Source organism: Poecilia mexicana, unplaced genomic scaffold, assembly GCF_051168715.1.
Source record: "Poecilia mexicana isolate PSO_F unplaced genomic scaffold, ASM5116871v1 scaffold_14, whole genome shotgun sequence".
NCBI lineage: Eukaryota > Metazoa > Chordata > Actinopteri > Cyprinodontiformes > Poeciliidae > Poecilia > Poecilia mexicana.
In genome coordinates, this window is record NW_028263383.1 from 24725560 (window position 1) to 24740907 (window position 15348).

At 42.4% G+C, this 15348-nt stretch overlaps 1 protein-coding gene and 3 non-coding genes across 4 annotated transcripts; 2 read left to right on the plus strand and 2 right to left on the minus strand.

The window, feature by feature from the left end:
• Positions 1-1979: 1979 nt before the first annotated feature.
• trnas-uga (transfer RNA serine (anticodon UGA)) lies at positions 1980-2061 on the minus strand. Its single transcript has one exon. It is a non-coding gene; the product is annotated as a tRNA-Ser (tRNA).
• A 627-nt stretch (positions 2062-2688) lies between these two features.
• trnaa-cgc (transfer RNA alanine (anticodon CGC)) lies at positions 2689-2760 on the plus strand. The gene has a single exon. It is a non-coding gene; the product is annotated as a tRNA-Ala (tRNA).
• Positions 2761-3150: 390 nt separating this feature from the next.
• Positions 3151-3223, minus strand: trnav-uac (transfer RNA valine (anticodon UAC)). Its single transcript has one exon. It is a non-coding gene; the product is annotated as a tRNA-Val (tRNA).
• Positions 3224-3507: 284 nt separating this feature from the next.
• LOC106922288 (polyunsaturated fatty acid lipoxygenase ALOX15B) lies at positions 3508-13595 on the plus strand. Its single transcript, XM_014994567.2, has 15 exons — positions 3508-3556; positions 6580-6733; positions 6855-7089; positions 7181-7262; positions 8054-8143; positions 8216-8331; positions 9064-9236; positions 9306-9449; positions 9517-9720; positions 10542-10628; positions 11236-11405; positions 11477-11592; positions 11805-11905; positions 12304-12474; positions 12655-13595. Exons 1-15 carry the CDS (start codon positions 3528-3530, stop codon positions 12832-12834), a joined length of 2052 nt encoding a protein of 683 aa, XP_014850053.2. The 5' UTR covers positions 3508-3527; the 3' UTR covers positions 12835-13595.
• The last annotated feature ends 1753 nt before the right edge of the window (positions 13596-15348 follow it).

The window sequence follows — 15348 nt, forward strand, 5'->3', positions numbered from 1 at the left end:
TGCCTAAAATAAGATTTGAAGATAGATCACGATTTGCAAACCAATTTTCTCTGACAACAAAATCTAAATTAGACAAAGGCTAGAAATTCTTCACCGAACAATACCTGTTTGACTATGAAGGTAGGTATTTTTGTTTTGCGTAACCGTTAGCTTAGCATTAGTGAATTTTGTTAGCTAGCTAACTACGTGACATAACTGTTCCTTAACCAGAACTTTTTACTGTTTTTGAACTATAACGTTTTAGGCTCTAATCTTGATCAGATTCTTAAATTATAGACTGGAGTTGCCACTCATCCCATAAACTAGGGGTTTGTTTGTTATAAGCAGAGATGTCCGGTGCCGCCGCTGCTTTGTAATGCCTTCCTCTAATCGGACCACTTTTTCCGGTAACGAATAATCTAACGAGCTCGTATTTCAAATCCAGTAATCAGATTAAAGTTATTTTTATGTCCTTTATTTTCCATTAATACAGAAAATGAACCTCTAAACGTTACATCACTGACAGGCGGAGGTGTATATGTTTCCTAACTGTGGCTAAAGCTGCTGCTAGCTGGTTTACTCATGATCGGAGGCTGGTTGGAGAATGGTAAATTGACAATGACTAATAACGGTTATCTAACACGTAAACACTGTTTTATAAAACATAGAAAGTGAACCTCTAAACGTTACAGCACTGACAGAGAGTATATTTTTTCCTAAATGTGGCTAAAGCTGCTGCTAGGTGGTTTACTCTCCGATCGGAGGCTGTTTATTTTATACACAGTTAGAGAATGGTGAATTTACAATGAGTAATAACAGCTATCTAACACTTAAATGCTGTTATTATTAAACTTACCTTTTATTATATCCTTAACATTATGAGAATGCGGGAATTTTTCAGCTTGGTTCCCAAGGCAAAATCACACCGGAAGTAAAGATACCCAGGTTTGAGTTATGGCGGCCATTGTCTGACGTCACTGTGAAAAGGGTCTATTCCTACCAGTCCTAACAATTCCTAACTATCTAACAATTCCTAACAGTCCTAACAATTCCTAACTATCAAACAATTCCTAACAGTCCTAACAATTCCTAAGTCCTAAAAGTCCTAACAATTCCTAGCAGTCTTAACAATTTCTAACAGTCCAAACAATTCCTAACAGTCCTAACAATTCCTACCAGTCCTAACAATTCCTAACTATCTAACAATTCCTAACTATCAAACAATTCCTAACAGTCCTAACAATTCCTAACAGTCTTAACAATTTCTAACAGTCCAAACAATTCCTAACAGTCCTAACAATTCCTACCAGTCCTAACAATTCCTAACTATCTAACAATTTCTAACAGTCCAAAACAATTCCTAACAGTCCTAACAATTCCTACCAGTCCTAACAATTTCTAACAGTCCTAACAATTCGTAACTATCAAACATTTCCTAAGAGTCCAAACAATTCTTAACTATCAAACAATTCCTAACAGTCCTAACAATTCCTAACAGTCCAAACAATTCCTAACAGTCTTAACAATTACTAACAGTCTAAACAATTCCCAACAGTCCAAACAATTCCTAACTATCATTAACTACAACTATCATATCACCTAGCAGTCCTAACCCTTCTTAATAATTCCTAACACTTTTGAACAATTCCTAACCACCATCTGTCCGTGATCTAAAATCATATTTAAATTAAATCAAATGTTTAATCTGTTGAGTTGGTCAGGTGGATAAATATGCTGGTTTACTTAATCAGTCAATTTCTTTGGGAGTTCCTCCCAATCTTTAAAAATGAAGAGACCAGGACGGTGCAGATGTTGTTGACCCTTCATACTTTCATCTGCATTTCCTCTACCACAGTTAAATGCTGTGGATTGGGAGTTACCAGCAATTAAGTTAGCAAAAGACAACGAACATAGGGTAAAGGTGATACGGTTGCGCTGTGCTAAACATCTAGCCAACAAAATAGTGCTTAAAAACGATGGGACGAAAAGTGATACAACATCGCTGCGAGCAGGGTTCGAACCTGCGCGGGGAGACCCCATTGGATTTCAAGTCCAACGCCTTAACCACTCGGCCATCGCAGCTTGTAACAGAGAGTCAGTTTACCCGAGATTTTATTCCACAGTCCTGACTGTTCATGTTCTTTTATTTTTGCTGTACTTTTAAGACAAAATTACCCATATTAGCGCCGGAGACTGTCGGTCTCACTACATCTGTTGAAGTGCAGGACTTTAAATTTAATCAGGTTCAGGAAGGCCTGCATGTGCTTACAGACTGTACCAACCTCGATACTGGTATAACTGGTTCCATCGTCTGTAAACGACGCCGCCATGTTGGAGAGGTAAACTTGGTTGAGCTGTCGGATTGAAAGATACAATAAACAGAATTCAGCGGCCTGTTGGATCCCCTAAAATCTTTACAGGTTGCCATTTTCCCTCCCGGGTCAACACCGGTAAGTTCCGCTGAGAGTTCAGACCATAACATTTTCAATCTGCCAGTGCCACCTGGTGGACAACTATTTATTCTCACCCATGTTAGTGTTACAGAAAAAATGAGTTTATGTCGATTAAAAAAGTCAGACGGAGTGAATGTAGACTGCAAACATGTCTCAAATGAATAAAATCAGAAAACTTTATGAAACCTTTACACTGACCATTCTGACCCAGTGGAACTGTCTAAATTCACTAATACAAGCCTTGAATTCATGATGTGGGGATGTAGCTCAGTGGTAGAGCGCATGCTTCGCATGTATGAGGTCCCGGGTTCAATCCCCGGCATCTCCAGTTCCTTTTGCTGTTCATGTTAACACAATGTGGACCTGACTAAATCAAGGTATTCGTTAGAGAAGGGGTGAATTTACCCACACTAATCAGAGACTCTTTGAAGTTAGTGAAGAAACAACGTTGCATAAACTTGAATATTTTGGTCAGAAAACAATAGAAAAACTGACATGACAGCAGGAGGAGGGATTTTGGCGTGAGGATCTAGTTATATCATTCGCATTTTCACGTAACACGTTGCTTTTATTTTGAAGCTCATGGATCCCAGTCGCATATCATGTTTTCGCCATTCCTTTCGCTTTTTAAAACAGCGGTGGAGCGCTACTTAAGATTTTGCATCACATTCTGCCAGAATAGAAAAACAAAAAATGCTAACGTAACAAAAAAAACTGATGGTTCCACTGGGGCTCGAACCCAGGACCTTCTGCGTGTAAAGCAGACGTGATAACCGCTACACTATGGAACCACAGCATTTCTCACATATCATAGATGAAGTATTGAAAGGAACCACCGGGTCGACGGTCCTTGGTCAAATAATATTTTGCTCCAGACGCAAATTGCCTTCTTGAAATTTTATAATCCAACCTTTCAGTAAATTCACTCTGTAGGAAATTAAACAAAGTGGTAAAAGTATTGGTTCCCCCAGCAACTCCTCCAAACAGCCTTACATGACCCTGAAAGTTATGTGTAGGTGTCAGTGTGGGCGGATCCTGAAAACAGCAGAAAGCACCTGTAGCTGCAGGTGCCAAACACCTCTTCAGCAAACCCAGATGAGAGGAGAGGAGCTGATGAACTGCAGGTAAGCCCACCTGGTCATCAGGTTCTCTTTATAACTACCTCAATGTCACATTCCAGAACATTTTCCATTAGTTGGGTTTTCTCCATATTCATGCATAGCTTGTAATATTGTGCACACCCAGAACTTTCTGTGTTGAGGTTCTTTGTGTGAGATATTTATTTAAAATACAGTCATTTTGCTTATACATTCACTGAATCATCTGCATGCATGAACCTCCTTCTCCATAATCTGAGCTGAATGTCAGTCATGCTAAAACAAAACATTGATGGAGCTTTTGTGGTTAATATGGTACCTCAAGAGAAGTTCAGTAGATTTCCTCTGACCTGATCAACTGTAGGCTGGAACTGATCGAAAAGAAGATGTTACATTCAAGCGTAACTAAGTGTGTGAGTCCACAGGTACATAAGGACTAGGAAAGCTATCCCAGGCACGAGCTAAAGAAGGAAGTGACCTTAAGCATCAAAGACTTCAGTGTTCTCACAAAACATCTGCTCAACACCTGCGTTAACTGGTCCTCATTTCCAATTCAAATATCAGCGAGGTAAACAAAAGAAGGCTTATGAGAGGCAGCAGGAGCCCTGTGAGGTCCAGAGGCAGAAAAACAACAAGGGTCCATTTCAGGGCATCACAGGACAGGAAGAAGGGTGTTGCAGGGACTAAAGTCCAGCAGGTATTCCTGAAGATGGAATCGTCTGAGTCGGGAAAGCTACCACCCTGCAACTTTAACATGCACCCCTGCTCCAACACGCCTGAGTCAAAAGGCTGACAGGAACTCCGCTCTGCAGAGGCCTGCTAATAAACCATTCATCTGGTTCAGGTGTGTTGGAGAAGGAATGACCTCTGGTGTGAAGTAATGGAATCTTCTCAGGAGGTCAGAGAACTCCTCCATGGTATCACAACAGGATGCAACACCTGGCCTCTGCAGAGCTGGATGATGCGATGAGGGAACTCTGGTGTGTTGGAGTAGGAATGCTTCTAGAGGCTGCAGAGCGTTAGCTCTGGAGGGCTGGAGTTGAGCATAGTTCGGTCCTCAAGTGTGATACAAAGCAGCAGATGCAGCAGTGGGAAGCAGAGTTTTCCAACCCTCCTCCCTAAGGCACATTACCCTGCATGGGTTAGACATTTCTCTGCTTTAACCATACTTGATTCAGATGACTGCAGTTCAGCAAATGCTTCTTAATCCGCCATCGATTAATATCAGGCGTGTTATAGAAGGTAAGCATCACAAATTCAAATGGGTGAGAGTTGAGGGTAACATTTGGTTCAGAAGGAATATCCTGTGATGGACTGGCAACCTGTCCAGGGTGTCCCCCGTCTTTCACTCATTGAATGCTGGAGATATGGACCTGACCCCATAGATGGATAGATGGACAGATGGATGGATAGACTTTATTATTGTGCTGTTACTCAGGATTTGGAAGAGTGGTTCCAGTGAAAGAAGCTCCTACTGCTGCAGCAGACCAAGACATTTGGACAATTTCATTGCCCCATCTTTGTTGAAACACTTTATGGATGAAGAGCCACTTCCTGTTTCAACATGACTGCACCAATGCAAAGCAAGGCCCCTGAAGACTTGGTTGAGTGAAGAACTTGACCTAATAAAACAACTTTGGGATGAACTTATTGTTTTCTAGCAATGAGTTGGTGTTTTTTGGTGTCTGGAAAACGAGACGTTTCAAAAACCTGCTGATTATGACATCACTATTGGCGGGCACTGCCCTGTTACCAGGCAACTCAAGCAAATGAGTTTGTTTGTTCTGCTGGTTTTACAGCTTTATGCGCAGTACAATGGCTGCTGGAGAAGACGAGTGTTTTGTTGTTGAGTTAGCATTCAGAAACCACGTGCTGCTTCCTACCTGGTTGTTCAGGAGGCTCAAATTCTTCTGACTCAGGATTAAATATGAACCATTGTCCCATTCCACATCTGTTTGCAGTAATTTTCACATGTATAAAGTGTAAATATTGAGTAGGGGGGCATAGCCAGCAGCAGCTTATTTGCATAAAAGTAACAGCATCTTAAAACAGCTCAACCTGGAAAGAGCTGAGAAAGTAAAATCTCATTATCCGAGAGTGATTTTGCACAAATAATGTAATAGGTTTTGCATAAACCTATCATAACTTGTGTAAAAGGAAGCACAAAATAGTTCTTTAAACAACATTCACCAAGCAGAACAACCTCCCCTTTTCACCACTGACTTCAAACAGTGTTTTACATTATTAACATTTTAATCTTCAGTCACTAAGCAGAGAAATTAAGGGCCAGAGATGATCCTGAAAAGGTGCCAAGGTTTCACCTCCAGCTCTAAACCAGCAGGATTCAATCTGTCCTGGAAGGATCCAGGTGTGCCTTAAAGCAATGGTACGAAACATCCCGGTTAAAATGGGACAGAACAGGAGGTAGAACTGGGGGGCCGAGACAGTTTGTATCTTCAAAAGATAAAAAGACCCCACTATTCATGAAAAATACATTTCATGAATTAAAAATGATATTTAAAATGCAAAACAGTTCTCTTTCAGTATTACACACAAAATATAAAACCTTTGACTAAATCTAATTTATAAACGAATAGAGAATAAAAACATAAATATTGTTAAGTATTTTCCAGTTTTAAAATAAACAAAAAATAAATAAAATTATGCAACAAAAATGTATGCACATACCTTTAGTAAAGTTTCTAATATTCTGCCAGAATTTAAACTCAAAGCCTCAGTTGTGAAACTCATAACTGTTTCCACTGACAGCAGTCAGTAAATTTTTCTGACAGCAGTCAGAAAATGTGTCGATGTTTTTATCTTTAGACATTTCTACTAAAATGAAGATCCTCCTCAGTGTTGACTTTTAAACATAGTTTTGGCACATCAGACTCTATTCCGATGACATTCACGTTTATCTCATTGAAGTCTTTCAGTTTCTGACAGTCAGCTGTCAGGAACCACCAGCAAACCCTCTGGACGGTTTTTTAAACACGATGGAGGATCTCTTCCTGTCTCTTTAGTAACTCTGCCACCACTTTGTCTTGCAGGATGGGTTTCTGTCAGGAGTTTGAAGTGATGGTTCACACCTCACCTGGTCCCACCTGTGGGACCTTCAACCGTCTGCGTCTCAGCCTGATTGGATCACAAGGCGAGACTCCGCCCGTCACAGTGAACGACGGCCATCACCTGCTGCCTGGATCTGTGAGTTTCATTAGTAATCGTTCTGATGGGGTGAAACGATGCTCCGCTAACGTCTCTTCTCTTTGCTGCTGAGTTTTTGCAAAGCTGTTAAGGTCTCTCTTAATGGTGTCCGTCTTCCTAGACGTGCCTGGTCCTGGTCCGGCCCAGTGGCCCACTGGGTCGGGTGGTTCTGGTTCGGCTCCAGCTGGAGGTGCAGACTGGATTCCCTAATGTGGACTGGCACTGCAACAGAGTAGAGCTCCGCCAGCGGGTTAAAGGTCAGGAACCAAGGCCCGACGGTTCAGACACGCAGGTGTTCTTGTGCGACAAGTGGCTGCGGACAGCAGATGGCGACGTGGAGCTGCGCAGCGGAAAGCGTGAGATTATTTTTGGTCCCTGAGGCTTCAGATTCTTACAATCACTTCAGATCCGTCTGACTCTGTCCCTGTGTCGTTGGTGTTGCTCCAGTGTGTTTGCTGGAGGAGGAAACGGAAGAGCGAGTGAAGCAACACCGACTCAGCCAGCTGCAGCGGCAGCGGGAACTCATCAGGTGCAACACATCAGGCTCCTGGAAAACTGTCCTGGTCATTGCCTTTCTATGCAGCTTGATTCTCATCTACCTTCAGTATGCCGCCTGGGATTTGTCCCATTCAGTTTAATTTTCTAAAGATGAATTTCAATCAGGCCAATCGGTGAACAAAAGGAGGAGTTGTGAATGAAGATGTCGTATCTGACCAAATTGTAGTCTGCCAATGGAAGTGAACAAATCTTTGTTGCGCACGCTTCCAAAATTAGAACAGGAAGAATGTTTAAGACATTTTATTGTTGGAAAAGATGTCGTTTGGCTTGGCTCTTTGCAGTTGAGAATAGTTGTTTACAGTGCAGGAAATCTCTGATCGCCTTTGTCAATCAAGATGGTGCATTGCATATGTCATAGCCAAACTTCAGCAACTGGTTGAGATCAGAGTCAATCGTTTCAAACATCATTTCGCTGCGAGTAAGTAGTCATTTCTCAACAGTCAAAGGTCCCAACTCTTTGATGAAGCGACGCGTAAAACAAGGGTCTAGTTTTTAACAGGCGACAGGAAAATTTATGTAAATAGAAACTGACTTCGGATAACATCGACAGAACAGAAATCAGGTAAATGACTCAGAACAGGTTCCTTAAAGTACAAGAGACCAAAGTAAATGTAACTGAACACAGAACAAAAAGACATGAATTAATGAGATCTGAAGGCATCAAACTGATGATGATCTCCATCCTTAGACCAGGGTTTGCTCTAGAACTGGGTTTAGACCTGATCCAAGCTGTATCTGACCTGAACTCTCCTCTGTTAACAGGTGGTGTGTGTTCATCGAAGGCGCTCCTCAGTGCGTCGATCTCAAGAGTGTGTCTGATCTCGGACCGAACCTGAGCTACAAACACATCAGGTAAGACCCAGAAACGGTCTAACTGAGTCAGCGATGGCCGTCTCTGATCTGCTTCCTGTTCCTTCTCTGCAGTCCATCCATCGACATGCACTACCTGAGGGGCTTCACCAGCCGGGCCGAACCCTGGAGCAGCTTCTCTGAACTGGAGACGGCCTTTGCCTTCAGTGGACATCAGAACAACATCGCCAGTAAGAACGAGAACCACCCGGCTCACTTAGTCACCGACCCGTCACACAATGCTGATGAAACTAATGTATTTGTATTTGTTTTGTAAATTTTATTAATTGTTTGGGTTTTTGTAGTTCTTGTTTCTATAACTTCTTGGTTTCTCCCTGGAGGTAAAATTCTAATGTCTGAAATGTTTTGCATCATAATCATCTAATTCAGGTATTCCAGTCACTCCCATTACCACAGGCATATAAATCCCAGAAGCTCGTGCTGCAGATTGCTGCTGCAAATATCTGAAGGGTCACTCTCAGGTCCATGAACAAGGAATGGTTCCAGGACGGACGCTTTTTGTTCCAACATGGCTGAACTCCAGTCAACAAAGCCAGGTTGATAAAGACATGGATGAAGGAGTTTGGTGTAGAAGAACTTGACTGGTCTGACCTCAAATTTATGACTGTGAGCCAGGATTCATTGTCTTACATCACTGTCTGACCTCCCTGATGATCCTGAAGAATGAATCAGACTCCTTGTGGACAAGGAGTTCTAGACAAGATGAAGCTTCAGCCACCAACATTATAGTAAACTCTGGGTTAAGATCAGGATGTCCGTCAGGTTCATGTGGACTTGTTAGCTGTATAGCTAATCGAGGTGTTTATCTGCTCCATTTGTTGCTCTGTTCTCGTCTCTGGGCGTCCTCCAGCTCAGCGGATGTCCTGCAGGACGATAAGAAGACGATGTCTTTTGTCTCTCAGAGTTTGTGAAGGCTCACTGGATGGAGGAGTGGTATTTTGGCCATCAATGTCTGAACGGCTGCAACCCTCTGCTCCTGCGTCGGACACACCTCATCCCTCCGAACCTGGCTGTCACCTCTGACATGCTCCGCCCCTTCCTACCTGCAGACTCCTCCCTTGAAGAAGAGCTCCAGGTAACTTTGTGGTTCTGTGATTTGTGGCTCCTGTTGGATTCTGTCAGAAACCTGATGGTTCCTGCTTAGAGAGGAAACATTTACCTGCTGGACTACAAGCTCCTGGACGGGCTTGAAGGCAACCAGATCAATGGAAAACAGACGTACCTGTCCGCCCCGCTGTGTCTCCTCCACCTGAACCAGCGGGGACAGGTGGTCCCCATCGCCATCCAGGTGAGCTTACACCTTCCTTCCAACGCTGTAGCTGACCCGAACTGACACTCTGCCTGTGACCCTTCAGCTCCAGCAGACGCCCGGTCCACAGAACCCGGTCTTCCTGCCCTCTGACCCCAGCTGTGATTGGCTGCTGGCTAAGATCTGGGTCCACAGCGCCGACTTCCAGGGTCACCAGCTGGTCTCCCATTACATGCGGACCCATATGATGGCGGAGCTGTGCTGCATCGCCACGCTGCGGCAGCTTCCAGAGCATCACCCTCTGCACCAGGTAAAGACCAGCCGCCACGCCTGGAACATGGAGAACTACCTGTCCACCCGAGAGACAAGAACTGGTCCAAAGCAGTATTGGGCACCACTAACTGTAAAGCTAGTAGCGCTAACGCTAATGCACTAATCATAAACATTAGCTCTGCTAACACTAAAGCGCAATATCAACTTGATGTTTAGGAGAAGCTAAGGGTAGAGCGCTAATTTCAACTATCTTTATACCTACTGTGCATAAACAGACTTCAAAATAAGAGCATGAATATAAATGTCTTAGTAGTTAACCAAAACTTCCAGACAGAACTTTATTCACCTGAATAAGTTTACAAAACAGTCAAGTAAATTAACACTTTAGAATTTATGGAAACAAAATGCGCTAAATGTTTTCAAAGTCAGCAAAAACATTAAAGCGTTAGCTGTGCGGTCAGCTACAAAATTACTGTAAGTGTGACATCACATGAGAACTACATTTATTTCTTGAAAGTTAGTGAAAACCAGAAAAGGGTAAATTCATGAAATATGACAAACAGTCGAATCGGTGGAATTTAGCTGATAATCTATTAGCCATGAATACTTGATAAAAATCCAACTTGATAAATATTTACTGTGTGTTAAATGGATGGAAGACCTGATATGTTGGTTTAATCTAACAGTTTTCAGAACATGGTGCAGCATCATCTGGTTCCAGAAGAGCTGAACTAATAAATCCTGTCTGAACTTCAGAGTTTCTCCCTCAGGGCTCATCTCTAAATTACTCTGTGGAACCATAAAATTAAATTATTTAGTTTTTTAATCTTCTTGTGTTTATTGTGATTGTCTCTCCAGCTGCTGATGCCTCACATCAGGACGTCTCTGCAGATCAACATGCAGGCGCGAGCGTCACTGTTGGCCGCCAACGGCACCTTTGATCAGGTAAAAACTCACCTGCAGGACTCACTGCCCAGGGCGCCACTGTGTTTGGGGGCAGCCAAAGCAATGGGTAGTTAAATGTTCTGAATAACTTTTATCACGGGCTGCCGTTTGTAAAGTTAGATACTCAATAATTTGGGTTACTTAGCCTGTCAAAAGAGAGACAATGCGGAGTTATATTTTCACCATGTTAATCATTCACAAATGTCCCAATTTAAAACTAAACATTTAGTTAGAAAACTAAATATTTGAGGAATAGGTTGGGGCTAAATGTTTAAACTGGATTTAAATATTTAGTTGGTTTAGGTATTTAGCATGTTAATTAAATTTTTACTTTAAACTGGCATTTATAAATGAATAACATGCTGACTGAAAAATATTTGTTTTTTCTCTTATGAATAAACAACCCAAATTATTGCTGTTAATTTTTGACTGTGAAGCTTCACTGAAATCAACGCCATTTTAAATTTAATATTTAGAATATGTTTTAATGAAAATGTTCCTTTTTGTAATTAGAACCTCCTTAATTTGAGACAAAGCAAAGGAAATGGGGCAGAATGATCTGTTCCCTCAGGGCTGTAATGACCTGGTTCTGGTTCTGGTTCTGCAGGCGGTGGGTTCTGGTCTGAAGACCATCCCAGAGATCCTCCGCAGAGCGTCGGCCACCATCCACTATCGGTCCATGTGTGTTCCCGACGACCTGCTGGACCGCGGCGTGGACAAACTGCCTCACAGCTTCTACGCTCAGGACGCCCGGAGGATCTGGGACATGCTGTACAGGTAAACGAGCACACCCCGGCCCGCTGTGCAGCAAGCGCCTGCAGGACGGCTCAGGTGTCTGTGTCTGGCAGGTTTGTCCTCGGCTGGGTCCAGCTGTACTACAGAGGAGACAAAGACGTCCAGAACGACTCCGAGCTCCAGAACTGGATCACCGACATCAACACACACGGATTTTCACAGAACACAGGTTGGTTCCCAGTATCCACTCACTGCAGAGGCCGGGTTATGGTTAGAGAACATCTGGACAGAGCAGAGCGACCATCCTGAATCTAAAGTTTAATGTTTTCCAGAAGTGCAGCAATGGTTTGGTCTCATGGAGAAGCAGAACCATTTTCCCACGCCTGACTGCAGCTGATCCTCCATGAGCTTGTTTCTGATTCTACTTCCTGTCACCTCCAGGGTTTCCTCCGTGCTTCCAAACCGAAGCAGAAGTTTCCAAGTTTGTGACCATGGTCATCTACTCCTGCTCCGCTCTGCATGCTGCTGTCAACTTCTCCCAGGTCAGTGGACACGGGACAAAAACTTTCAGGACGGGTTTGAAAACAAACACAAAGCAGCAACTGAAATATTAAAAATATGAACTAATTTCTGTTAAAAGTTGGGATTTGAAGAGATATAAAAAAAGGCAAATCAACCTCTTGTTCTGTAGCCTCCAAAGCAGTCCCTGTTGTGGAGCACGGTAACGTAAGCTAATGCTAAAGAGCTATCCCAACACAGCATTCAAACGAAACTAATGTCCTAAATCCAACCATGTGATACTGCCATGTGTCAATAACACAACAGATTTGAACCCAGAAATGTTTTGCTACCAGCTGCTCCAGTGCGCTAAAGCAAAGTGAAAACTAAATTTTCCAGACGGCAAACCTTCAGAGCGCCTCTGCGGTTTGTCTCTCTGCAGCTGGACTTTGCTCTCTGGATGCCCAACTGTCCGGCCGCCATGATGCGTCCTCCTCCGCAGGCCAAAGGCGCCGTCACAGAGCAGGACATCCTGTCCTTCCTGCCAGACATCAACTCCACCAACCGCGTCCTGATGACGCTGACCGTGCTGTCGCAGCCTGGCGTTGACTTTGTAAGGCTCCACCCGGCTCGTTCAGTTGGAAAACGAATCAAACGCACCTCAAACATTTTTTCACATCAGAACATCGAAACATTTTCTGACCAGTTTCCATGTTAATAACAGAAAACAACCATCAAGACGTCTGCGCCGTTTCTTCTTCCTCCTGTAAAGTTTGTGTGTCTCCCTCTACAGGTTCCCCTGTGTCACTACAGGGAGGCCGTCTTCAAATTCGACGACCACCGCAGGCTGCTGGACAAAATGCAGGCGGAGCTCCAGGCCATTACTGATGACATCACAGAGCGAAACAGGCACCTGGAGCTGCCGTATACGTACCTGTGTCCGTCCGACATCGAGAACAGCGTCGCCATTTAAACTCCATCAACCGTCTCCTGGTCTTCAGATATTAACCGTCTTTATTGCAACTTTACATTTCTATAACTCGCTGTCCTTTAAACCTCCAGGAAGTAACTTTTATAGAGAATATGTTGTATCATATTTATTAAATCTGATCGAGCTTCTCCACCTTCTCTCTGAGCTGCTACTGCCGTCCGAAGAAATTCACCAGAAACAACCAATCAGAGCTTAGTGCTGTCAATCATCCTCATGTACACAGTGCTAAATGTGCTAATGGCGTAGAAGCAAATTGCTGTTACAGGAAAACTGTGTCATGGTAGCTGTAGCATAGTAGAGAGCCAGAGGGGTGTGAGAAAGGTGGACATTTTTAACAAATATGTTAAATAAATAAAAGTTACATAATGCAACTTTGACCCTGAGGTGGACAAACTATGGAGGAATCAGGACTTTAACAAAATGATGGACTGTAAAAGGTTTTACTGCTAATATCCTGTTTGGTTCTGTTATAAGCTCACTGCTATCATATTCATGCTAACCAGGTTTTGTTTTCACAAGCTGCTTGCTCTCAACCAATGTTTTTACAGTGAATAATAAATGATCTCCATGAAATATGGTCGTTTCCACAAGGTGGCGCTCTGCTGCCTGACCAGACGCTGCAGATCCAAAGTTAGTCCAGAAAAACTGTAAATAAATTTAAAGTGCAATCACCAACTTCCCCTTCTCTTAAATGTGATTTAATTTCTGACGTTAATCTGAATAAAATGTTTAAACAGTAAAAAGCCTCTTTGTACTTTTTATCTTTGGTGTTAGATAATTGTCAAATATAAAATCCTAGTTTTACACTTTATCAAGTCAAAGAACTATAATCTGCATTCAGGGGAAAATAGAACAAATTTACAATAAAATCTCTAAAAAATATATTTTCACTATGTCTTTAAGCAAATAGAAACAATTTTGGTGATTCTGACCTGAGAAAAAAGAGAAATTTAGTCTGATTTAATTTAAAATAGTGACATAAAAATGGTGGCTCTGTCCTTTTAATTAGTGTCTTTTAATTGTCAATAAAGCTTTTGAGTGTCCTAGTCAAAGTCCTGGCTTAAATTCAATTGAGATTATCTTAAGTTGCTGGAAAACACTCCAATGTGAATTAAAACAAATCAGCAGAGCAGGTCAAAGTTCATGCACAGGGAGCAACAAGCAGTTGTTGGATTTAGGGGTTGATTACTTTTCTCACTGGCTCAGGTTGGCCTGGATTATTTAACCTTAATAAATCACCAATTAGAAACTAGTTTTTATGTTTTCTGATTAAACATTTAAATATGATTAAAAAGAAGAAAACTCAAGGAATCAGTAAGTGGTTGAAAACTTTCTCTCAGCTCTTTAGATGCTAACAGTTTTTATTGTTTTTTTTCTGTTTTTCTTGCTCTCTGATTGGTCGGTCAGCGCCGCCAGATTTATAAATAATAAATTATCAGAAACCATAAAAACACGCGGCGCTAAAATTGCAGGGAAACATGCAAATGTGTGGAAACTCCCGCAGTCCAGAGGGGAACTTCCTGTTGTGTGACGACATATTTCCGTCCTTCATCAACAGGAATCAGCGGCACATTGAGCCTGAAGCACAGCGAAGATCTAATCTGGTTCTGCAGATACAAACCGGAACCGGAATATTTGCATTTGTTTTCATGGCAGCTACTGTCTGCAGTAAGAGAATTTATCAGAGAATCTGCTCTCTGCAGTTACTCACCTGCCTAGCCTGCAGGTGTCGTCAGGTGTTCAGCCGATCAGAATCAGCCTCTGTTATCGTCTGCTCTGAACCAGGAAAGTTTCACCTTGACTTATTCTTGTTGGTTTTTGACGTAAACATGTGGAAAACATCGGGAACTTTTAGTCATCAAAGGCTCCTCAGAATCCAATATGGCGGCTGTTGCTACGGGACGAGCAGCGAGAGAAAAGCTGGTTACAAAATCACCTTCATACTTTCAGGCTCCGCTGTGGTGCTGCAGTTCTTATGTTAAACGGTAGGGGGCAGAACAATCAGTGTCTCTGCAGTTAGACTGTTTTGATCGTTTGTTTCTCATTAAACCAACACATGAATTATTTTCTTATCTTTGACACAAAACTTGTTCCTACAAGAATAAAGACAGAATATTACCAGAAAAAAGTCGTAAAATTACGAGAAAATTTTTTTTATATGTTGATTTTGTCATTTTATCTTTACAACTTTATTCTCATATTTTGTCTTTATTCTCGTAATTTAAAAAACAACATGGCTCTCTTTAATGCTCTGTGTGTCTGACCAATATTTCCATTGTTATTGCCTCGAGTTGCTAACAGTTAGCAACTCGACAGAGACAGCCATATTAGCTGTCTCTGGTTAAGCATGTTTCTCCGTTCAGCATCATGACTGGATGAAGCCACCATGTTTGTTTCAGCTGCTTCACCCTGTTGAGTCAAGCTGCAGCACCTGCACTGACCACCAGGTAGCGTAAGAGCAGCTGCCTGAGCAAGTGCTCTGATTGGTCGGCTGGT